Raw genomic sequence first — 23,487 nt, 5'->3', positions numbered from 1 at the left:
TTAGCTAGCAGTAGCAAGCTAATGTTGATAGCATGCTTGCAAAATCATCTTTGACATTTTCTGAATCATTGCCTCTTCGTTATCGTCTTACCATTGCCAGAGATGCTCTGCCATTGCTTGCTAGCTATCTGTTGTTTTGCTAGCACATTGTTAGCTAGCTAGCTAGTATTGGTTGCTAGAAAAAAACTACTTGTTAACTAGCTAGCTAGCCCAGCTATCATATCTGGCAAGTTTAGACCTTAGTTATAATAATAATATGCCATTTCGCAGACGCTTTTATCCAAAGCGACTTACAGTCATGCGTGCATACATTTTTGTGTATGGGTGGTCCCGGGGATCGAACCCACTACCTTGGCGTTACAAGCGCCGTGCTCTACCAGCTGAGCTACAGAGGACCACTGCTGTTGTTCCCCCTGCTGTCAGTTTCATCTCAATTTTAATTAATCTTAGCTACTCTTAGCTCCCTTTTTCTTGACATTTTATTTCTATAATGTATGTATCAAATCTGTATTCACCTCTGCTCTCATAATTTCACTCACTGCTGTCTTAAAAGGAACATATATCTCTGAGGTAACCTCTAACTGCTGTGCTCCTTTTTTTTCTGTCTCTCGACATGCTGATTCTAATCTGGCATGTTGAAAAACCAATAGAATGGATAGCTAAATGAATGAAATATCTGTAGTACATCTGTACTGGAGTTCCCTACCTTGTAACATCAAAGTAAACATAATCTTCACACTGTAAAATAAAATCTGACTCACAGTAAATATTCCTTCTAATCACATAGCTAGCTGTTTCTTCTTTGACAAGCTGCATGGAGTCTGAAGACCCGTGCTCTGACAGAGATGGTGTACATTGATGAGGTGGAGGTGGACCAGGAGGGGATCGCTGAGATGTTGCTGGATGAAAGCTCCATCGCTCAGGTTGCTCGTAAGTCTAAACTCTGAACTGTCCCAGAGGGCCAATAGTTTTTCCTGGTCAGGCTAAATGGTCAGGAAAAACTCCTGACCATACCCACAGAACAGCCTACTGAGCCTACCAGATCAGTAAATCTCAAAGTCTGTCTCAATCACAATAATATATTACCATTCTGATCTGGTAAAATCTGTCCAATATGTTCTCAGCTCTTTGAGTGAACAGTAATGAAGCTTTCTTTCAGGCCCTGGGACATCACTGAGGCTTACTGAAACAAGCCATGGAGGTGGACCTACTCCAGCCATCAGGTATGTGACATTTTAGAATTCACAGCTATCTTGTATGTGTTAGGTAAGTATCCCAAGGCATTTCCCCTACTGACATTGTGTAATTACTGTAACAATGTTTATGACATTGAGTCGTGGGGAGCATTATGTACCTTGAAAAGCATCAGATTAGTTCTGAATCTGAACTGAGCTTTTTTGTCCTGAATCTAGGCCCATGACCCAATCAGGACGTCCTATCACAGGGTTTGTGAGGCCCAGTACTCAGTCTGGCAGACCAGGGACGATGGAACAAGCCATCAGGACCCCTCGCACGGCACACACTGCCCGTCCTGTTACTAGTGCGTCTGGGAGATTTGTCCGGCTGGGAACAGCCTCCATGTTGACCAATCCTGAGGGGCCATTTATAAACTTATCCAGACTCAATTTAGCTAAATATGCCCAGAAGCCCAATTTATCCAAGGTAAGAGTATTTTAATGAATGTAAGGCAATGAACATGGTCTCTCCAAAAATATTTTTGTCATTGTACTTGTATTTATTTGGGTTATTCGAGTTCAATACATGTTATGACCATTCCTTTTCTTTTTTATCTTCCATCATGAAAATGATGTTAAAAATGTGAGTTACCAATACAGATACACACTGAGTATACAAAACATTAGGAACACCTGCTCTTTCCATGACAAATCAAATCAAATTTTAGTTGCCACATGCGCCAAACACAACAGGTGTAGACCTTACTGTGAAATGCTTACTTACAAGCCCTTAACACCAACAATGCAGTTTTAATAAAGAAAAAAAAAGTGTTAAGTAAAAAATAGATAAGTAAAAAAAAAAAAAAAAAGCAAATAATTAAAGAGCAGCAAATAGTCCGGGTAGCCATGATTAGCTGTTCAGGAGTCTTATGGCTTGGGGGTAAAAGCTGTTAAGAAGCCTTTTGGACCTAGACTTGGCGCTCCGGTACCGCTTGCCGTGCGGTAGCAGAGAGAACAGTCTATGACTAGGGTGGCTGGAGTCTTTGACAATTTTTAGGGCTTTCCTCTGACACTGCCTGGTATAGAGGTCCTGGATGGCAGGAAGCTTGGCCCCAGTGAGGTACTGGGCCGTACGCACTACCCTCTGTAGTGCCTTGCGGTCGGAGGCAGAGCAGTTGCCATACCAAGCGGTGATGCAACCAGTTAGGATGCTCTTGAACTTTTTGAGGATCTGAGGACCCATGCCAAATCTTTTCAGTCTCCTGAGGGGGAATAGGCTTTCTCGTGTCTTCTTCACGACTGTCTTGGTGTGTTTGGACCATGATAGTTTGTTGGTGATGTGGACACCAAGGAACTTGAAGCTCTCAACCTGTTCCACTACAGCCCCGTCGATGAGAATGGGGGCGTGCTCAGTCCTCTTTTTTTTCCTGTAAAATCTCAAAATCAAGACAAAATCTCCTTTGTCTTGATCACGTTGAGGGAGAGGTTGTTATCCTGGCACCACACGGCCAGGTCTCTGACCTCCTCCCTATAGGCTGTCTCATCGTTGTCGGTGATCAGGCCTACCACTGTTGTGTCGTCGGCAAACTTAATGATGGTGTTGTAGTCGTGCCTGGCCATGCAGTCATGGGTGAACAGGGAGTACCCCTGAGGGGCCCCCGTGTTGAGGATCAGCGTGGCAGATGTGTTGTTACCTACCCTTACCACCTGGGGGCGGCCCATCAGGAAGTCCAGGATCCAGTTGCAGAGGGAGGTGTTTAGTCCCAGGATCCTTAGCTTAGTGATGAGCTTTTAGGGCACTATGGTGTTGAACGCTGAGCTGTAGTCAATGAAGAGCATTCTCACGTAGGTGTTCCTCTTGTCCAGGTGGGAAAGGGCAGTGTGGAGTGCAATAGAGATTGCATCATCTGTGGATCTGTTGGGGCGGTATGCAAATTGGAGTGGGTCTAGGGTTTCTGGGATAATGGTGTTGATGTGAGCCATGACCAGCCTTTCAAAGCACTTCATGGCAACAGACGTGAGTGCTACGGGTCGGTAGTCATTTAGGCAGGTTCTTAGTGTTCTTGGGCACAGGGACTATGGTGGTCTGCTTGAAACATGTTGGTATTACAGACTTAGTCAGGGACATGTTGAAAATGTCAGTGAAGACACTTGCCAGTTGGTCAGAGCATGCTCGGAGTACAGATCCGTCTGGCCCTGCGGCCTTGTGAATGTTGACCTGCTTAAAAGTCTTACTCACATCGGCTACGGAGAGCGTGATCACACAGTCATCCGGAATAGCTGATGCTCTCATGCATGCTTCAGCGAGCATAGAAGTGATTTAGCTCGTCTGGTAGGCTTGTGTCACTGGGCAGCTCACGGCTGTGCTGCCCTTTGTAGTCTGTAATAGTTTTCAAGCCCTACCACATCCGATGAGCGTCTGAGCCGGTGTAGTACGATTCAGTCTTAGTCCTGTATTGACTCTTTGCCTGTTTGATGGTTCGTCGGAGGGCATAGCAGGATTTCTTATAAGCGTCCGGGTTAGAGTCCCGCTCCTTGAAAGCGGCAGCTCTACCCTTTAGCTCAGTGCGGATGTTGCCTGTAATCCATGGCTTCTGGTTGGGGTATGCATGTACAGTCACTGTGGGGACGACGTCATCGATGCACTTATTGATGAAGCCAGTGACTGATGTGGTGTACTCCTCAATGCTATCGGAAGAATCCCGGAACATATTCCAGTCTGTGCTAGCAAAACAGTCCTGTAGCTTAGCATCTGCGTCATCTGACCACTTCCTTATTAACCGAGTCACTGGTGCTTCCTGCTTTAGTTTTTGTTTATAAGCAGGAATCAGGAGGATAAAGTTATGGTCAGATTTGCCAAATGGAGGGTGAGGGAGAGCTTTGTACGCGTCTCTGTGTGTGGAGTAAAGGTGGTCTAGAGTTTTTGTTTTTTTCCTCTGGTTGTACATTTAACATGCTGGTAGAAATGAGGTAGAACGGATTTCAGTTTCCCTGCATTAAAGTCCCCGGCCACTAGGAGTGCTGCCTCTGGATGAGCATTTTCCTGTTTACTTATGGCCTTATACAGCTCATTGAGTGCAATCTTAGTGCCAGCATCGGTTTGTGGTGGTAAATAGACAGCTACAAAAATAATAGATGAAAACTCTGGTAAATAGTGTGGTCTACAGCTTATCATGAGATACTCTACCTCAGGCGAGCAAAACCTTGAGACTTCGTTAGTATTAGATTTTATGCACCAGCTGTTGTTTACAAATAGTCAGCCGTTCTATCCTGTCGATGTAGTGTATATCCCACCAGCTGTATGTTATCCATGTCGTCGTTCAGCCACGACTCGGTGAAACATAAGATATTACAGTTTTTAATGTCCCGTTGGTAGGATAACCTTAATCTTAGGTCGTCCAATTTATTTTCAAATGATTGAACATTGGCTAATAGGATTGATAGAAGAGGCAGTTTACTCGCTCGCCGTCGGATCCTTACAAGGCACTCCGACCAACGTCCACGATATCTCAGTTTCTTTCTCATGCGAATGACTGGGATTTGGGTCTTGTCGGGTGTCTGTAGACATAGACTGACCAGGTGAATCAAGGTAAAAGCTATGATCCCCTATTGATATCACTTGTTAAATCCACTTCAATCAGTGTAGATGAAGGGGAGGAGACAGGTTAAATAAGCATTTTTAAGCCTCGAGACAGTTGAGACATGAATTGTGTATTTGTGCCATTCAGAGGGTGAATAGGCAAGACAAAATATTTAAGTGTCTTTGAACGGGGTATGTTAGTAGGTGCCAGGTGCACCGGTTTGAGTGTGTCAAAAACTGCAACTCTGCTGAGTTTTTCACACTCAACAGTTTCCCGTGTGTATCAAGAATGGTCCACCACCCAAAGGACATCCAGCCAATTTGACACAACTGTGGGAAGCATTGGAGTCAAAATGGGCCAGCATCCCTGTGAAACGCTTTCGACACCTTGTAGAGTCCATGTCCCGAAGAATTGAGGCTGTTCTGAGGGCAAAGTAATATTGTAACTCAATATTAGTGTATATCTTTGGCTTTCCATGTTGTTATTGTTCGTAAGTTTCACTCTAAAGTCATTTGTACCTTTTTTGTTTGTGTACAGGCTTTAGACCTGGCTGCTCTGGCCGCTGAGAATGCTCAGTTCAAAGACTGGTGGTGGAAAGTCCAGCTGGGGAAATGCTACTACAGGTAAAGCTTTAGCTAATTACTTAGATCTCATAAAACGGTTATTATACAATGCATACTATACTACCACTACAGTTTTACTACATTGCGACTGTTTTTATTGACAGACTTGGTTTACACCGGGAATCAGAAAAACAGTTCCGATTTGCTCTCAATCATCAGGAGGTGGTGGACACATACCTCTATCTAGCCAAGGTAACATACAAACTACACTGTCCCTAACACATTTTTAACACTGTAAATACTGTGTAACTACAAGTGGAAAACCACTGTGTATACAGTATGGATTAACCATGACACAAGGCTTCTCCATAGCAGATAGCACGTGGTGCGTCACTCAACGATGAGTTGTTTCTATAAGTCCAAATAGGTTTATGGTTTTTACATCGATCTACTACCCTATATTTGTTACAAATTACATAAAAATACTTATTGTTCTGTTTTGCCACTAAAACAGGTGTATCAGCGGCTTGATCAGCCTATAACTGCACTAACCCTCTTCAAGCAAGGTCTGGACCACTTCCCTGGGGAGGTCACTCTCTTAACAGGAATTGCTCGCACGAGTTACGTGACATGATTCCTTTTTTGCTGTTTGTTTGTAAAGCGTTCTCTTGCTTAAAGAAAGCATAGGTTGAAATCGGCATGTCAAATGTGTAATCTGAAATGAGCAGCTGATTGCCTTGGAATTTAGAGCCTAATTGTTTTGCATCTCTAGTAGCTATTGAATAACTCTACTGTCAATTGAGAGAATAGATGCAGGTTGATCAGGGGGTCCAAAATCTGTCTTTAATAATATTTGTTATCTGCGTCTCTCACAGGAGATGAACAACATCACCTCAGCCACAGAGTACTACAAAGACGTCCTGAAGCAGGACAACACTCATGTTGAGGCTATCGCCTGCATAGGCAGCAATCCCTTCTACACGGACCAGCCTGAGATTGCCCTGCGCTTCTACAGGTTAGTCACACACACACCACTCCCTTTAATTCCCTCATCTTGAATGAAGTTGAAGGATGGGACTAATAACAACTAACAACAACTAATAACAACAAGATAACTCATGTAAAGCATACTGTGTCCATAATAAGTATATAGGTTATAGGTTGAGAGCTTTTGTGAAAGAGCACAGTTAGAAAGATATGGCATATAGAAGCAAACCGGATGGACATCATGAAAAATTATTGGAGAGGTTGAGGGTAGAGGAAGTTCAGGAGTAAAAACTAACAAAATAGAATTATTGTAAAATTCACTGTGTCCATAAAATGTATATAGTATGTATAAGCTGGAAGTAGAGGCCTAAGCATAGTTGTTCACTAGTTTACTCCAATTAGGGAAGGGGTGGTGGGGTTGGAAAGTAATAAAGGGAAATATATTTTTTTAAACGATATGTATATGTGTATGTATGTGTGTATGTATGTGTGTATATATATATATATATATATATATATATATATATATATATATATATATATAATGTACTATACAGTGGGGAGAACAAGTATTTGATACACTGCCGATTTTGCAGGTTTTCCTACTTACAAAGCATGTAGAGGTCTGTAATTTTTATCATAGGTACACTTCAACTGTGAGAGACGGAATCTAAAACAAAAATCCAGAAAATCACATTGTATGATTTTAAAGTAATTCATTTGCATTTTATTGCATGACATAAGTATTTGATCACCTACCAACCAGTAAGAATTCCGGCTCTCACAGACATGTTAGTTTTTCTTTAAGAAGCCCTCCTGTTCTCCACTCATTACCTGTATTAACTGCACCTGTTTGAACTCGTTACCTGTATAAAAGACACCTGTCCACACACTCAATCAAACAGACTCCAACCTCTCCACAATGGCCAAGACCAGAGAGCTGTGTAAGGACATCAGGGATAAAATTGTAGACCTGCACAAGGCTGGGATGGGCTACAGGACAATAGGCAAGCAGCTTGGTGAGAAGGCAACAACTGTTGGCACAATTATTAGAAAATTGAAGAAGTTCAAGATGACGGTCAATCACCCTCGGTCTGGGGCTCCATGCAAGATCTCATCAATGATCATGAGGAAGGTGAAAAATTACAGACCTCTACATGCTTTGTAAGTAGGAAAACCTGCAAAATCGGCAGTGTATCAAATACTTGTTCTCCCCACTGTATATATATTTGCGAGAGAAAAAAAACATATGGGGGATTGGAAGTGATGCAGACAATTACATTGATGGAAGTTACAATCTATCTGTTATATTAAAGCTGATCTACCACCTAAAAAATAAAAATAAATATATAAACTAATCTTACTCTGATTATTATGGCTATGCCTTTACGATATTAAAGAATGTTTATCATGTCATTGGATACACATGCCTTGCATCGTTGCATTGATTTTACAGTTGTCTTTTCACTCTAACCTTCCCTTCCTGTAGACGGCTGCTGCAGATGGGAGTATATCATTGCCAGCTGTACAACAACCTTGGACTGTGCTGTTTCTATGCCCAGCAGTATGACATGACCCTCTCCTCCTTCGAGAAGGCTCTGGCCCTGGTGGCCAACAATGAGGAGCAGGCTGACGTCTGGTACAACATTGGACACGTAGCCGTGGTGGGTTAGCGTTAGCTTAGCACACACAGATGTTATTGTTACTGCATGAACTTACTCTACAGCACCCTCTTCTGTATGCCAACTGGTTTCTCTTGGACAGGATCCAAACTCTGGCTGCGTGCTTTGAACATATAGCATGCTATCACTTCTTCACATTTCTGTTTATGCTACGTGCATCTTATGTTTCTCCCCACAGGGAATAGGAGACCTGACTCTAGCATACCAGTGTTTTAAACTGGCCTTGGCCTTCAACGACCATGCTGAGGCCTATAATAACCTGGCTGTGCTGGAGCTACGCAAGGGACACATTGAGCAGGTGAATGAACTGGGGTTTCTAGATCTTCAAATATATCATATTGATCAAATGTTTGTTTTGGTTAGAGAATTGAGAGAGTAAAACTGTTATAAATTACAGACTTTCTTTCCAACTGGTGGAAGCTTCTTCCAGGCTTGCTCTTCTAAGGCATTATACCCAGTGGTTATTTTCCATATGGTACAACACATTATGTAAAAAGTATTTAGGAGCATCTACAGTAGTGGACTGCTTCTGATGTTTTGGTATTGAGTCTAATTCAGAATGGTTGTTTTGTTTTGATTTCCTAATTTCTTCACAGTCCAAAGCTTTCCTCCAGACCGCTGCGTCACTCGCCCCTCACATGTATGAACCGCACTTTAACTACTCCACTCTGTCAGACAAGGTAATGAGACACTTCATCAGCACTTTTACTTTAATCTATTTAACTATTGACATGTAGCCTGCACATTCATAGCACTGTTTTAAATTAAAAGGACAGTGGTTATGCCTGGTATAAAATACTGTTTTTAGTTATGAGTGATCATATGAATTGATGTGCTGTTGTCTTCTGCTGTGTCCAGACTGGAGATCTGCAGAGTAGCTATACAGCTGCCCAGAGGTCGGAGGATGCCTTCCCTGAGCATGTAGATACCCAGGAGATCCTGAAACACCTGCGCCAGCACTTTGCTGTGCTGTGAGCTACTGATTGACACACCTGACCTGAAAGTCCAGTCTGCCTGTGCAATATCTCACTTACTCAGTTGTCATAGAGTGCTGCTATTGAACAACAGTGACTGGCCTCCTCATGTTATGGTTAGACATCATCACGATCTACAGACAAATATGATTCTTGCAGGGACACAAAACTGTGGCTAAATGATATCAAAGGCAATCTGGCTTGGGCAACTCACTGCACAGAAATGATTGTAAAACAGTCGTTTACAACTGTTTTATTTGCTCGTTTTTCTTTTCAATGGTTGGTTCACAGGCTTGTAGAATAGTATTTAAGGTACCTTTAAGCACTGATAGTAAATGTACATAGTAAAGTATGAACATGTAATACAAATATTTATAGTAAATGTATTTATACTGCTATATTTTTATAGTGTATTCAGATGTAAACCAGGGATGTATTTTTGTACTACCATTCCTCTTGTCACAATTTGTAGTCTGTCTTGTTTGTAATGAGTAAACAATCAAAAATATACAAAACTCATATTAAAACAATTTCTTTCAACAGATACAATCTTATGCTATGTAAAACTTAAATTGACATTTGATTCCAATGCCTATTATTTTGACTGTATGTATTTACTTGAATGAAATAGTATAGGAAATAATGGACATTTTACAGTAATTTCCTTGATTGCATTTCACTTTTACACGTAGCATCATTCCAGGACTTCAAGGGATTTATTTTGATGGCCGCACAGTCCTCCATTCCATAGTGGTCATTGGGCTCTCCATCTTCTCAGTACCTTTAAACCAAGTTAAAGGTTACTTTCTAGACATTCTGGTATTATCCTGAATGATAATGGTACAGTGTCACAGACAGTGGAACCATTTCACCAAGAACCGCTTATCATGTTGGTGTACACAAATACATAGAAGATCATACATGATTAAACCTGTATCCAGTCCAATAACTTGTGCAGCTCTTACCCCTGAGTCAGCTCAGTCCCATCAAGCCATGTCCAGGTCCCCTCTGTATCCCCTTCCTCCTTCAGTCCTATCCAGAACCCCACTATCTTTCTCTTTTATAGTGCTCTCAAACCATTACAATGTAAAGGGACCTACTCCATGGAGTAGAGCACTTACAGCATTCCACATAGAGACACATTGCATAGAACTGATGGCCATGTTTTAACATGGCCATACAATGGATCATTTAGCTATTTGATTTGGAATTTTAGGACCCCTGTAGGTATGAAAAAATAATAAATGGAAAACAGACAGTCAAAAAATAAATAATAAGGACTAAGGTTTTTAAGTGTCTTTACTATATCTAGGAGATACAAGAAAGCTCAGGAAATACTGTATATATTTTTTTGGGACACATTTTAAACCCTTTTTTTGTTGGCACAAAACTACTTCCATACTTCCATGAATTATTTTAACCGGTACTGGGTTACTTTCAGACGACACTTGTGGAGAAGACCCTCATGTTCGTGAGAGTCTCCCCTTTCCACAGTGTGGTCATATTAGTTTGTAGGACAAACCGTACCGTTCAGACACTACAGTCATTTTTGTGAGAAGACTGATTTTCGGGATGTCTCCTGGTCTGACAAACAGCGCTGTAGCTCTGCCACTTTCCATCGCAGATGCAGAAGGCTGACATCGGCGGATGCAGTGGATTGAGACTCAGCCCATACAAAAAAACACATCTCTAGTTTAAACAGACGAGTCAATCGACTCCTAAGGATTTACATTCATCAATGTCTGTCCCAAAAGTCTCACCAACTTCAGTGACGCGGGACTGCAATGCCACCTTCTGTTCCTGAAGGCTTTCAACCTGCCTCTGTAACTCCATGCCAGTGCGATGGCACTCCCTAGCTGCCCGCTGGTTCTGTACAGCTTTTGGAGCTCTCGCAACCTGGTCTCAGAGCATTTAGTTTTATTCTGTACCTAAAACTGAGGCACTCCATTTAGTATGATATGTTACATTTGGTATGGTTACATAAGACAGATGGTTACTTAAGGCAAAAATGAAAGGAGGGTGGTTGATCAGGGTGGGTGGATAATGCTAACATCGGTTGCAAGTTTGAATCTCATTAGCTTTGCAACTACTTAGCATGTTAGCTAACCCTTCTCCTAACCCTAACCTTAACCCTTTTAGCTAAGCCTTCACCTAACCTTAATCCTTTTAGCTAACCCTTCCCCTAACCCTAACGTTAACACTTTAACCTAACTCTGAACTTAACCCTAGCCTAGCGAGTTAGCTACCGTTAGCCACCTAGCCACCTAGCTAGAATTCGTAATATACCATACGTTTTGCAAATTCGTAACATTGTACGTTTTGAAAATCCGTAACACATTGTATATTTAGAAAATGTGTAACATATCATATGAATTGTAATTTGTAACATATCATATGAAATGGATGATGGACATCTACAAAATAATACATACCATACGCAACGTAACATATCATACTAAATGGAATGTCTCAGATTTACATACAGAATAGTACGAAATGCTCTGAGACCAGGTTGCAACCTGTCAGGACCTCTGAGTTGCTCCAGCTCACTGCTGATCTGTGTCAAGTTCTGATATAGTGGACTGTACTTCTCACTGACTTTGCTGTCTGTGGGGCCCAAAGAGAGACCTAACATTACTAGAGGAAGAGGACAGAATTGTTCAGTTAATTATTTAAATGAGAGGGAAATGATAAAGGACACTACTCACATTGGACCCTCAGACCAATGTCAACGGCCAGTAGAAGAGCACTGAGCATGCCCAGATCCATTGCAACCAATCAGTAGAATCGAGAACTCAGCCCATCTCTCACCATGAACATGGACACTGGACAAGGGACAATTTTATTAATACCACAATAATGTTTGGGTTCATCGATGGGATTTTAGTGACATCTTTGTATTCAGAATTTAATACTCAAATCTACAATCTGCCAAAAGCTCCTGGATAGATTTTTTTATAGGAGAGCAGATATTCTCTTGCTTTTCCCAAAATGTCACGTTCTCCTTAAGTTACCTTGTTGTTGGTCTTGTCTGTTATAGAGAGGATGTCCATCTGTGCTGAAATCATCCTGACATATCAGCACATTGTACGTTCCCTTGAATCCCTTCAACACATTTTCTGATACGTCAGAATTCTCCATTGACTTGTCTGTCTGCTATCTGCCAATATTGAACTAAAACAACTGTTTACTCGTTCTCTCTGCCTGTGGAGGATTTGTTTAGTCATTGCCCTATGTCAATGCTTCATGTGAATACTGTGAAGCCGTTGGTGGTTTGAGTGGAGGGAGGTGTGTGTGTGTGTTTGTGTGTGTGTGTGCCCAAGGATTACAGGATACCTTCCAATAACAAAAATATCCTCAAACAACCAGTGATAAAGCAAATAATTGCCCATATTGGGAACTCACATCTTCTGAGGATAACACAGTGCCACCGACGCGGCCCACTACCAAGGACTGTGGGCTCTCCTTCTCCATGGCCTACGTGAGTAAGACATTTAAGCATGTTAACCCTCGCAAGGCTGCCGGCCCAGACGGCATTCCAAGCCGCGTCCTCAGAGCATGCGCAGACCAGCTGGCTGGTGTGTTTACGGACATATTCAATCACTCCCTATCCCAGTCTGCTGTCCCCACATGCTTCAAGATGGCCACCATTGTTCCTGTACCCAAGAAAGCAAAGGTAACTGAACAAAATGACTATCACTCACCTCTGTCATCATGAAGTGCTTTGAGAGACTAGTCAAGGATCATATCACCTCTACCTTACCTGTCACCCTAGACCCACTTCAATTTGCTTACCGCCCCAATAGATCCACAGACGATGCAATCGCCATCACACTGCATACTGCCCTATCCCATCTGGACAAGAGGAATATCTATGTAAGAATGCTGTTCATTGACTATAGCTCAGCATTCAACACCATAGTACCCTCCAAGCTCATCATTAAGCTCGAGGCCCTGGGTCTGAACCCAGCCCTGTGCAACTGGGTCCTGGACTTCCTGATGGGCCGCCCCCAGGTGGTGAAGGTAGGAAACAACATCTCCACTTCGCTGATCCTCAACACTGGGGCCCCACAAGGGCCGTGCTCAGCCCCCTCCTGTACTCCCTGTTCACCCATGACTGCGTGGCCAAGCACGCCTCCAACTCAATCATCAAGTTTGCAGATGACACAACAGTAGTCGTAGCCGGCCGCGACCGGGAGACCCATGGGGCGGCGCACAATTGGCCCAGCATCGTCCAGGGTAGGGGAGGGAATGGCCGGCAGGGATGTAGCTCAGTTGGTAGAGCATGGCGTTTCGCCAGGGTTGTGGGTTTGATTCCCACGGGGGGCCAGTATGAAAAAAAATTATGTATGCACTCACTAACTGTAAGTCGCTCTGGATAAGAGCGTCTGCTAAATGACTAAAATGTAAATGTAAATGTAGTAGGCTTGATTACCAACAATGACGAGACAGCCTACAGGGAGGGCTCTGGGAGTGTGGTGCCAGGAAAATAACCTCTCACTCAACGTCAACAAAACAAAGGAGATGATCGTGGACTTCAGGAAACAGCAGAGGGTGCACCCCCCATCCACATCGACAGGACCGCAGTGGAGAAGGTGGAAAGCTTCAAGTTCCTTGGTGTACACATCACTGACAGACTGAAATGGTCCACCCATGCAGACAGTGTGGTGAAGAAGGCTCAGCAGAGCCTGCACCTAAAACCCTCACAAACTTTTACAGATGCACAATTGAGAGCATCCTGTCGGGCTGTATTACCGCCTGGTACGACAACTGCACCGCCCGCAACCACAGGGTTCTCCAGAGGGCGGTGTGGTCTGCCGAACGCATTTCCGGGGGCAAACTACCTGCCCTCGAGGACACCTACAGCACCCGATGTCACAGGAAGGCCAAAAAGATAATCAAGGACATCAACCACCCGAGCCACTGCCTGTTCACCCTGCTATCATCCAGAAGGCGAGGTCAGTACAGGTGCATCAAAGCTGGAACCAAGAGACTGAAAAACAGCTTCTATCTCAAGGCCATCAGATTGTTAAATAGCCATCACTAGCACATTAGAGGCTGCTGCTGCCTATTGAAATCACTGGCCACTTTAATAAATGGAACACTAGTCACTTTAATAATGTTTACATATCTTGCATTACTCATCTCATATGTATATACTGTATTCTATAATATTCTACTGTATCTTAGTCCATGCCGCTCTGTCATTGCTCGTCCATATATGTATATATTCTTAATTCCATTCCTTACTTAGATTTGTGTGTATTGGGTATTTGTTGTGAAATTGTTAGATATTACTTGTTAGATATTACTGCACTGTCGGAGCTAGAAGCACAAGCATTTCGCTACACCCGCAATAACATCTGCTAAACACGTGTATGTGACAAGTAAAATTTGATTTGATTTGATATTGGCGCTGCACGTAAAGAGGCTAAATGACAAGAATTTAAAACCAATTATTTACTTTTGTTATAAACATTTTCATTTAACATGTAGTGTCTTTGCATATAGCAACACTCATGAGACAAATGATTACAACTTTAATTCCTGGGCTGCCTTTGCTTTCATTTCACATATCCATTTCAGTGCATTTCTACATGGGGCATCGTTCCAAGTCTTCATGCGATCCGAAGTCCACGTGGGATGTTTTTTGGAGTAAATGGCTGCACAATCCTCGTTATTCATAGCGTCGTTAGGCTCCCCATCTGCCCAGTACCTTGAACAAAGGTCAAGGTTCATTTTTAGACTACGTAATAGGTAATAAGACAGTAGTAATAGACAATGGTAATGCTAATATTTAGACAATCTGTCTATCTCCATACTTTGCCATAGCAGATAAGTTGAACCTATGTTATTCAGAGTCTATATGGCTCTGATGTTAATTAATAGGTAATAGGACAGTAGTAATAGTCAATGGTAATACTAGCTACATAACAAACCAATTCCAATGACTTGTGCAGCTCTTACCCCTGAGTCAGCTCAGTCCCATCAAGCCATGTCCAGGTCCCCTCTGTATCCTCTTCCTCCTTCAGTCCTATCCAGAACCCTGTTAGGTGCCAGGATCCTGAGCTGTATCTTAATGCTTGTATTGCCTTATTGATAAACTCCTGAGCAGACACAGACACATACAGAGAGAGAGAGAGAGAGAGAGAGAGAGAGAGAGAGATGAGAGAGAGAGAGAGAGAGAGAGAGAGAGAGAGAGAGAGAGAGAGAGAGAAAGAGAGAAAGAGAGAGAGAGAGAGAGAGAGAGAGAGAGAGAGAGAGAGAGAGAGAGAGAGAGAGAGAGAGAGAGAGAGAGAGAGAGAGAGAGAGAGAGAGAGAGAGAAAGAAGAGAGAGAGAGAGAGAGAGAGAAAGAGAGAAAGAGAGGAGAGAGAGAGAGAGAGAGAGAGAGAGAGAGAGAGAGAGAGAGAGAGAGAGAGAGAAAGAGAGGTCAAACCTTTACCGTGTAAAGGGGCCTACTCCATGGACTGGGGCATTTACATAATTACATTTAGACACACATTCCATAGAACTGATGAGAACGCTAGAACGTTCTACTCATTCTATGCTAACATGGTATGTACCGTATATATTCTTTAACCCAGTGTGGAAGTTACACCATGTGGAATATATCCAAATAATTTACCTGCTTCTCTTCACTATCTATTTTTGCCAGGTCAGCTCCTTGTTTAATGCAGTTATCTCTGCTTCTGTCCCACGTTTTCAGAGGAATGGAGTCAGACAAGGGAAAGTAGTAACACACTGAGTTTAGCAGTTCCCATCCTGGCAAACAACGGCCACAGCTTTCCACTGTTACAAAATGAAATGGAAACAGTCATTGAAACATTACTGTTGCTGTAACATCTGACAAATGAAGGCCCCCATATAAGCATACATTGCTGTTTCAATCTCCAGAGTGGGATTTCTCAAAGCGATTATTTTGATATAAACATCTACTAAGAATACATTATAAATTAATCAATGTCGCTTCTAGATAAACACAGCATAGGCTACAAAAGACTGAGTCCCAAAAGTCTCACCAACTTCAGTGACACGGGACTGCAATGCCACCTTCTGTTCCTGAAGGCTTTCAACCTGCCTCTGTAACTCCATGCCAGTGTGTTTGGCACTCTCTAGCTGCCCGCTGGTTTTGTACACATTTTGGAGCTCTCTCTGTACACTGTCAAGGCCTCCTCTTTGGCGTGGATCATATACGGTGGGTAGCTCTGAGTTGCTCCAGCTCACTGCTGATCTGTGTCAAGTTTCTGATATAGTGGACTGTACTTCTCACTGACTTTGCTGTCTGTGGGGCCCAAAGAGAGACCTAACATTACTAGAGGAAGAGGACAGAATTGTTCAGTTAATTATTTAAATGAGAGGGAAATGATAAGGACACTACTCACATTGGACCCCAGACCAATGTCAACGGCCAGTAGAAGAGCACTGAGCATGCCCAGACTCACTGCAACCAATCGGTAGAATCGAGAACTCAGCCCATCTCTCACCATGAACATGGACACTGGACAAGAGACAATTTTATCAAGTATTACCGCAATAATATTTGGGTTCATCCACGAGATTTTAGTGACATCCCTGTATTCAGAATTTAATACTCAAATCTACAATCTGTCAAAAGCTCCTGGATTTATATTTTATAGGAGTGCAGATATTCTCTTGCTTTTCCCAAAAAGGTCACTGTACCTTGTTGTTGGTCTTGTCTGTTATAGAGAGGATGTCCATCTGTGCTGAAATCATCCTGACATATCAGCTCATTGTACGTTCCCTTGAATCCCTTCAACACATTTTCTGATATGTCAGAATTCTCCATTGACTTGTCTGTCTGCTATCTGCCAATATTGAACTAAAACAACTGTTTACTCGTTCTCTCTGCCTGTGGAGGATTTGTTTAGTCATTGCCCTATGTCAATGCTTCATGTGAATACTGTGAAGCCATTGGTAGTTTGAGTGGAGGAAGGAGTGTTTGTGTGGGTGGCAACATTTAGTTTTTCCTATTGATTGGGATCACAGTTTGTTATGCTAGTGTCTGGAACCAAGACAACACCTCAGAATGCAGTTAATCTTGATCCTTCTTTACAGTTTTTTTTTCGATTGCTAACCAGCATTGTTCAATACTGCGGATACATGTGCAAAACTCTAAATACAGTTATCAAAACAACATGCAACTTGGCAATGCACATCCTACATGTCTCAAAAGCAAATATTTCTACCAAATGAAAGCTAACAGTCTCTCACAACATGCACACTTTGTCATTCATAGTATCATGACCTACAAAACTCTAAAAACAGCTACCACTTGAAAATGTGTCAATTTGTCTTTAATATCATAGTTTTTTAGATGAACCAACAGTCATTTTTACAAAAGAAGAGTGGCAAACCTGTACTGTATAGAATGTCCTGCAATATATGTAAAGAAATAAAGCAGAAAGGCTGCTGTAAGGGATCGGGGGTTGGCTGGGTCTAGACAGAGTCTGACACTTCCCCGATCTACAGAGAGGGGGAGTCATCAGACTCGATCTGGTTCACCTGAGTTCTGAGCACACCTGTCCGTAATTAGGGTAGGATATAAGGTGTGCTCAGAGGTTCAGTCGGTGCGAGGTATTGTTCCTTTGTGACTTGCTAAGCGTTTTGTTCCGAGAGAGAGAGAGAGAGAGAGAGAGAGAGAGAGAGAGAGAGAGAGAGAGAGAGAGAGAGAGAGAGAGAGAGAGAGAGAGAGAGAGAGAGAGAGAGAGAGAGAGAGAGAGAGAGAGAGAGAGAGAGAGAGAGAGAGAGAGAGAGAGAGAGAGAGAGAGTTTGTTGTTTTGATTAACCGTGTATCCGACCTGTGCCTTGTTTGACTCCCCGAATTGCTTAATCCTCTGCTTGTCTACCCCAGTGATTACCGTGCTCTGATCCTGTGCCTGTGCCCTCGACTACGACTAAGCCCGCTCCTTTGGTACCTCTGCCTGTCTATGCCTTGCCCGGTTTTGACCACAGCCCGCCCGACCACGATTAAGCTATACCCTTGTCTGTACTCTAATAAAGCATCGCTATTCTGCGATTGGATCTTACCACTCTGTCCGAGTATTCATTACAGCTGCAATATGCTTCAATACAATTTACTGTATTTCTGCAAATTACTGTATTTTGCTTTTTGCAGAGTAATTCCAAAATCCACAAAAATAAATAATTCCAGTACTGTTAAACAAACATAAAGTGTATACACACTATGAATATGCATAGCATATTGTCCAAATGAAACAGATATATAACAATGCTAGTCAACCCTGTCTGCTGCATTGGGCCACAAGTTCTCATCCACATCACAACGTATGGCCTCTCGTGCAGTACACCTGGGAAAGAATCTCTTTGCATGCCTGATCCATCCCTGGCAATCTTCTGCAGCGATATCCAGGCATCCTGCATTCATTGCATCCAAGAGTGACATTTGATCATGTGGATGGTGGTCATAAACTTTCCACCTCCATGAGGAAAATAATTATTCTATGGGGTTGAGGAAGGGAGAGTAAGGGGGGAGGAAAAGTAACACCATCCCGGGATGGGCTGCAAACCACACTGTGACTGCATGGGAGTGGTGAAATACCACATTGTCCCATACAATCACCCAGGTTTCCATATTTCTTCTGACTTGCCCTCTTTCTTCACCTGGCAAAAGCCTTCCATAGAGGTCATCCATGAATGAAATGTGGCGCTCTGTGTTGTATGGCCCAATTAGTAGTTTATGTAACAGCAATCCTTCAGAGGATATTGCGGCACACATTGTGATGTTGGCACCCCTCTGGCCCGGGACATTCACTGTTGCTCTTTTCCCAATCACATTCCTTCCACGTCGGCGTGTTTTGGCCATGTTAAAACCAGCCTCATCCACAAAGACGAACATGTGGGGTTTTGGCCTGGCTTCAAGCCCCATGACTCTAAAATATTGTAAATCCACAGGGCAACATAACAGTTATTCTATAACAGTAGTTTACATTACAGTATACTGTAACTGCTGTGTGTGCAGTGCTCTGGTGATTGTTGTGATTACACTTTCAACATTTTGAAATGTATTATTGTCTGCCAACACTCTCTCTTGAATTTCTCTGAGTTTTATGGCATTGTTGCTAATGACCATGTCAACAATTACAGCTTCCTGCTGAGCAGAGAAAATCCTACCTCTCCCCCCTCCATTTGGTAACCGTTGGCTCCTAAAACAAAAATAAAATCACACACAAGTGGTTCGGAGAGCTTTTGCTCGATTTACTACTCTACAGTAATATTCAGTACAGTTAGATGCCCATGCAGAATGCACATCTTACCTGTTAGTTTGCTGGAAGGTTTTTATAATAGATGACACAGTTGAGCGTTGCAAATTTGGCTGCACTCTGAGACCAGCATCTCGCATTGATAGACCATGATTGACAAAATGATTAATGATTGTAGCCCTAATCTCATCTGACACTACAACTCTGGGTCTTCCCCTCAGTCGTCTTCCACCACGGATACGTAATCCTCTGCCTCTCCCGGCAACTCTTCCACCTCTGTAAGCCACTACACGATCTTTGGCTGGGTCCATGTTTATGTAAAATATATTCCAAAGATGTCCCCTTTTGTAGAGATGGTAATGACATAAAAATGGAAAACACCTGGGTAGGTCTTCAATTACGTAATGTAGAATGAAAATCAGCAGTGAATAATTAAGAGTTATTATTATTATTTTGTTTTTACTGTAGCTATGTAAAAAAATGCAGTCTAATTCAATTTTCAGTAGCTTTTGAACTTGAGTTTAACAGTTTTGATAAGGGTATCTTAACATTTGCAAAATGGTCTGTAGATATATAGAGTTTTGTTGGTAAATGTGTTTTTGTGAGACAAGTATTTATGTAATTTGAAAGATGTCATTGAATACATTTTGTATCAAAGCAATTACAAATAATCCACAGGTTGCCACATAGAGTGTTGTTGTGATAACTGTATTTAGAGTTTTGCACATGTATCCGCAGTATTGAACAATGCTTGTTAGCAATAAATAAAAAACTGTAATAAACCAAAAACACGTTTTCTTATTTTTCTATTTCTAAAGCTTGGTGTAGTTTAGTGAAGATGCTAAATAAACAGTCATGCACTCTGGAGTCTCCAAATTGGAATAGACAGACATGATCTTTAGAGTGCACAACGGCATTATCCCACCAACAGCCTCAGACCTGTCAATCCACACAGAGCACCTGAAAATACCACTCAGAAACATTTTATTTTGTGCAGTCATGCATCAGTCAGATACTATGATGACTATGACCAACTGGGGACATTTTCATGGTCCTCTGTAGCTCAGCTGGTAGAGCACGGCGCTTGTAACGCCAAGGTAGTGGGTTCGATCCCCGGGACCACCCATACACAAAAATGTATGCACGCACGACTGTAAGTCGCTTTGGATAAAAGCGTCTGCTAAATGGCATTTTATTATTATTTTATTTTGTTGGTCCCCACAAGGTCAAATGCTATTTCTAGGGGGTTCAGGATTAAGGTTAGAATGAGGTTTAGGGTTAGGAGCTAGGGTTATTTTTAATGTTAGGGTTAGGAGCTAGGGCTAGGTTTAGGGTTAAGGTTAGGTTTTTGGGTTAAGGTTAGGGTTAAGGTTAGGGTAAGAGTACGGGTTAGGGTTAGGTTTAGGGTTAGCGGAATTGTGTCCCCACAAGGTTAGCTGTACAAGACTGTGTGTGTGTGTGACAGAAAGATCATCAAACAACCAGTGATGTTATATAATTGCCCAATATGGCTAAATTAGAAGAGTTTAATAACCATTCATTTACTTTTGTTATAAAAAACTTCATTTAACATGTAGTGTCTTTGCATATGGCAACACTCATGAGACAAATGATTACAACTTGAATTCCTGGGCTGCCTTTGCTTTCATTTCACATATCCATTTCAGTGCATTTCTACATGGGGCATCGTTCCAAGTCTTCCTGGGATCCCAAGTCCTCATGGGATAGTTGGAGTAAATGGCTGCACAGTCCTCATTTCTCCTATAGTCGTTAGGCTCCCCATCTGCCCAGTACCTTGAACAAAGGTCAAGGTTCATTTTTAGACTACGTAATAGGTAATAGGACAGTAGTAATAGTCAATGGTAATACTAGCTACATAACAAACCAATTCCAATGACTTGTGCAGCTCTTACCCCTGAGTCAGCTCAGTCCCATCAAGCCATGTCCAGGTCCCCTCTGTATCATCTTCCTCCTTCAGTCCTATCCAGAACCCTGTTAGGTGCCAGACTCTTGAACCGTATCGTAATGCTTGTATTGCCTTATTGATAAACTCCTGAGAAAACACAAACACACAGACACACACAGAGAAAGAGAGAGAGTCATGCACAAACAAGCTGTTGAATTAGGTTGGTTAAATTATTAATAATGCCAAGTTTGGAACAGTACTTACTTTCCCACTACAATGCCCTCAGTCACACAAAATATGATAATAAACATCACGCTCCCAGTTACAGTAACAAGATTCACACTGACGGTATATGTCTTACCTGCTTCTCCCAGTTATCTACCACAACCAGGTCAGCTCCATAACTTAAACATTCTTTTCTGGCCTCTCCCCAGCTTCTAGACTCAATGGCATCAGAAATGGCAAAGTAGTAACACGTTGAGTTTAGCAGATCCCATCCTGGCAAACATAGGCCACAGCTTACCTCTGTAAAGACACATATTATGTTTGTTTTTACTAATCGGTAGATCAAATCCTAAATTGGGTGTCTCACAAAAAGTTATCTCACCAAGCGAAGATATTTGGGACTGCATCTGCGTCTTCTCCTTGCGAAGGCTCTCAATCTGCGCCTGAAAGTTATCGACGCTGGTCGTCTGTTGCTGTAATTCTATCTCTAGTTGGTGAAGGCTAGTGAGCTCTCTGTGTAACTTTCTCTGGGCCTCCTCTTTAGCATGAATCACATTGTTCTGGACGGCTCGGAGTTGCTCCAGCTCACTGCTGATCTGTGTCAAATTCCGATATAGTGGAAGATGACTCTCACTGACTTTATTACCTGTGGGGATCAAAGAGGGACCCAATATCACTAGGGAGAAAAAACACCTTTCATGAACAAAGTAGTACATTTACGTTTTTTCTTTGTAACCATGTACATTGAGGGTGCGAGATTACTATACTTAGTATTGAGACTTATCTTTGGACATGGTTACACTCACAGTATACTCCCAGGACAATGGCAACAATCAGTAGAAGAGCACTAAGTAGCCCCAAACATATTGTAACCAATCGGTACTGTGGAAAACTGGGCCCATCTCTTACTGTGAATGTGGACACTGAAAGGGATAATTTCCGTCAGTATCAGAGTGTAGAGGTTATAAACAAGTTATAAAGTCTACAAAATAGCAATGTTTTCACTGAATGATTTGAGTGAAACATTCCAGACAGCATACAAAAAATTCTGATTTGCACAAACTGGATCAGGGATACACTTTTAGAGGTGGGCAGTGTCAAAGTCCACATTGTCTCAAAGAGCTCTACCAAAGCCAAAACAAAAACATATAAAAACAAAAATGTACAGTCACAATACACTGAAGCAAAAGGTTAACACATTGACTTGATATCTAAATCATATTAGTTTATACTAGAAAAATGTTTTTGTTTACTGTACCTGCTTTCTGGTCTTGGTTATCATCTGTGTCTAACCAATTTTCTGTATATGTCTCTGAATTCGCCATTGAATTGTCTGCCTTGTTTAAAATGATCTGTTCCAGTCAGTGGGGATGGTTGTATCTCTCTATGGAGTTTGTTCAAACATTGTACTGTGTCAATATAGTGTGTGTGCTTGTTTGTGTGTCTGCATGTTTGTGTGTGTGTGTGTGTGTGTGTGTGTGTGTGTGTGTGTGTGTGTGTGTGTCTATTTGTGCAATGACAGGATTGACATCAGAGATACAGTATGTATGATCATAGAAAGGCTCTATACTGTAAAGGGGTTACCGTGATTTTGACAGTAGCTTACAGGCAGCTCGGTGACAAGTAAAATTATATATTTCATATCACAGCCAGTGGCGACCCGTCATTTTTGGGATGCCTGCTTTGCATGTTATTTTGGCATTAATGCGTGTCACATATCAGTTTGCAAACTATGTAAAAAAACAACAGCAATACATTTGAGTTAATAAAGCCGCATTCAAACTTGGTCTCTTTTTTGCTTTCTTGAGTAAGGCAGCTCCAAAATGCAGGTGTTTCAGCCTAGCTCTGTGCTTTCTGTGGTGGTTCTCTAGTTGCGCCGTGATTGGCTCAGTGTTCTGTCACTCATGGGGACACTACGTCACCGCCAAATCTAAGGGTAGAGCTTAAATATTCAAGCCCCTTGGGTGCTGCCATTGAGTTACATTAGAAATGCGCATCCAAGAAGGCTCAAGGTCATTGGCCACAGAAAAAATGACGTCAAATCATGTTATATCTACAGCAGCTTTGATTGGACTGATCATGTCAACATCATACTTTCAAAGTCTTGTCACGCCCTGGCTCTGGGGACTCTGTTATGTTGAGCCAGGGTGTG

At 42.2% G+C, this 23,487-nt stretch overlaps 2 protein-coding genes and 1 pseudogene across 4 annotated transcripts; 1 reads left to right on the top strand and 2 right to left on the bottom strand.

Moving 5' to 3' along the window:
- Window positions 1–1,165: 1,165 nt before the first annotated feature.
- LOC311103138 (tetratricopeptide repeat protein 8-like) lies at window positions 1,166–9,743 on the top strand. Its single transcript, XM_084144682.1, has 10 exons — window positions 1,166–1,223; window positions 1,413–1,662; window positions 5,294–5,379; window positions 5,484–5,571; window positions 5,834–5,944; window positions 6,195–6,334; window positions 7,796–7,970; window positions 8,167–8,286; window positions 8,585–8,668; window positions 8,847–9,743. Exons 2-10 carry the CDS (start codon window positions 1,417–1,419, stop codon window positions 8,961–8,963), a joined length of 1,167 nt encoding a protein of 388 aa, XP_084000808.1. The 5' UTR covers window positions 1,166–1,223; window positions 1,413–1,416; the 3' UTR covers window positions 8,964–9,743.
- A 4,664-nt stretch (window positions 9,744–14,407) lies between these two features.
- Window positions 14,408–16,842, bottom strand: LOC311103137 (annotated as a pseudogene). Its single transcript, XR_014615777.1, has 6 exons — window positions 16,644–16,842; window positions 16,339–16,461; window positions 15,983–16,245; window positions 15,589–15,752; window positions 14,930–15,069; window positions 14,408–14,678 (listed from the first exon to the last, which is right to left on the bottom strand). The product of XR_014615777.1 is annotated as an uncharacterized misc_RNA (transcript).
- A 3,054-nt stretch (window positions 16,843–19,896) lies between these two features.
- Window positions 19,897–22,721, bottom strand: LOC311102499 (uncharacterized protein). 2 transcript variants are annotated; one of them, XM_084143859.1, is made up of 6 exons: window positions 22,594–22,721; window positions 22,142–22,258; window positions 21,718–21,981; window positions 21,472–21,635; window positions 21,118–21,257; window positions 19,897–20,998 (listed from the first exon to the last, which is right to left on the bottom strand). In XM_084143859.1, the coding sequence occupies exons 1-6, from the start codon at window positions 22,658–22,660 to the stop codon at window positions 20,818–20,820; spliced, it is 933 nt and encodes a 310-aa protein (XP_083999985.1). In that variant the 5' UTR covers window positions 22,661–22,721; the 3' UTR covers window positions 19,897–20,817. The 2 variants fall into 2 exon arrangements, with proteins under 2 accessions (XP_083999985.1, XP_083999986.1); XM_084143860.1 differs by having other exon boundaries at window positions 20,885–20,987.
- Window positions 22,722–23,487: the final 766 nt, after the last annotated feature.

The sequence above is a fragment of the Coregonus lavaretus genome (genome assembly GCF_964263955.1).
Source record: "Coregonus lavaretus genome assembly, chromosome: 27".
Lineage (NCBI taxonomy): Eukaryota > Metazoa > Chordata > Actinopteri > Salmoniformes > Salmonidae > Coregonus > Coregonus lavaretus.
The sequence above is the reverse complement of the archived record's forward strand: the minus strand, read 5'-3'. Positions and strand labels throughout refer to the sequence as shown.

Bases quoted from the DNA above. Each gene is read 5' to 3' on its own strand.
- LOC311103138 (XM_084144682.1), top strand. From the start codon at position 1,417: ATGACCCAATCAGGACGTCCTATCACAGGGTTTGTGAGGCCCAGTACT. The intron at 5,945-6,194 runs GTGACATGATTC...CGTCTCTCACAG, and splicing joins GAATTGCTCGCACGAGTTAC to GAGATGAACAACATCACCTC. The intron at 7,971-8,166 runs GTGGGTTAGCGT...TTCTCCCCACAG, and splicing joins ACATTGGACACGTAGCCGTG to GGAATAGGAGACCTGACTCT.
- LOC311102499 (XM_084143859.1), bottom strand. From the start codon at position 22,660: ATGGCGAATTCAGAGACATATACAGAAAATTGGTTAGACACAGATGAT. The intron at 21,982-22,141 runs GTGAGTGTAACC...TGATCCCCACAG, and splicing joins CATTGTCCTGGGAGTATACT to GTAATAAAGTCAGTGAGAGT. The intron at 21,258-21,471 runs GTAAGACATATA...GTGTTTTCTCAG, and splicing joins TAGATAACTGGGAGAAGCAG to GAGTTTATCAATAAGGCAAT.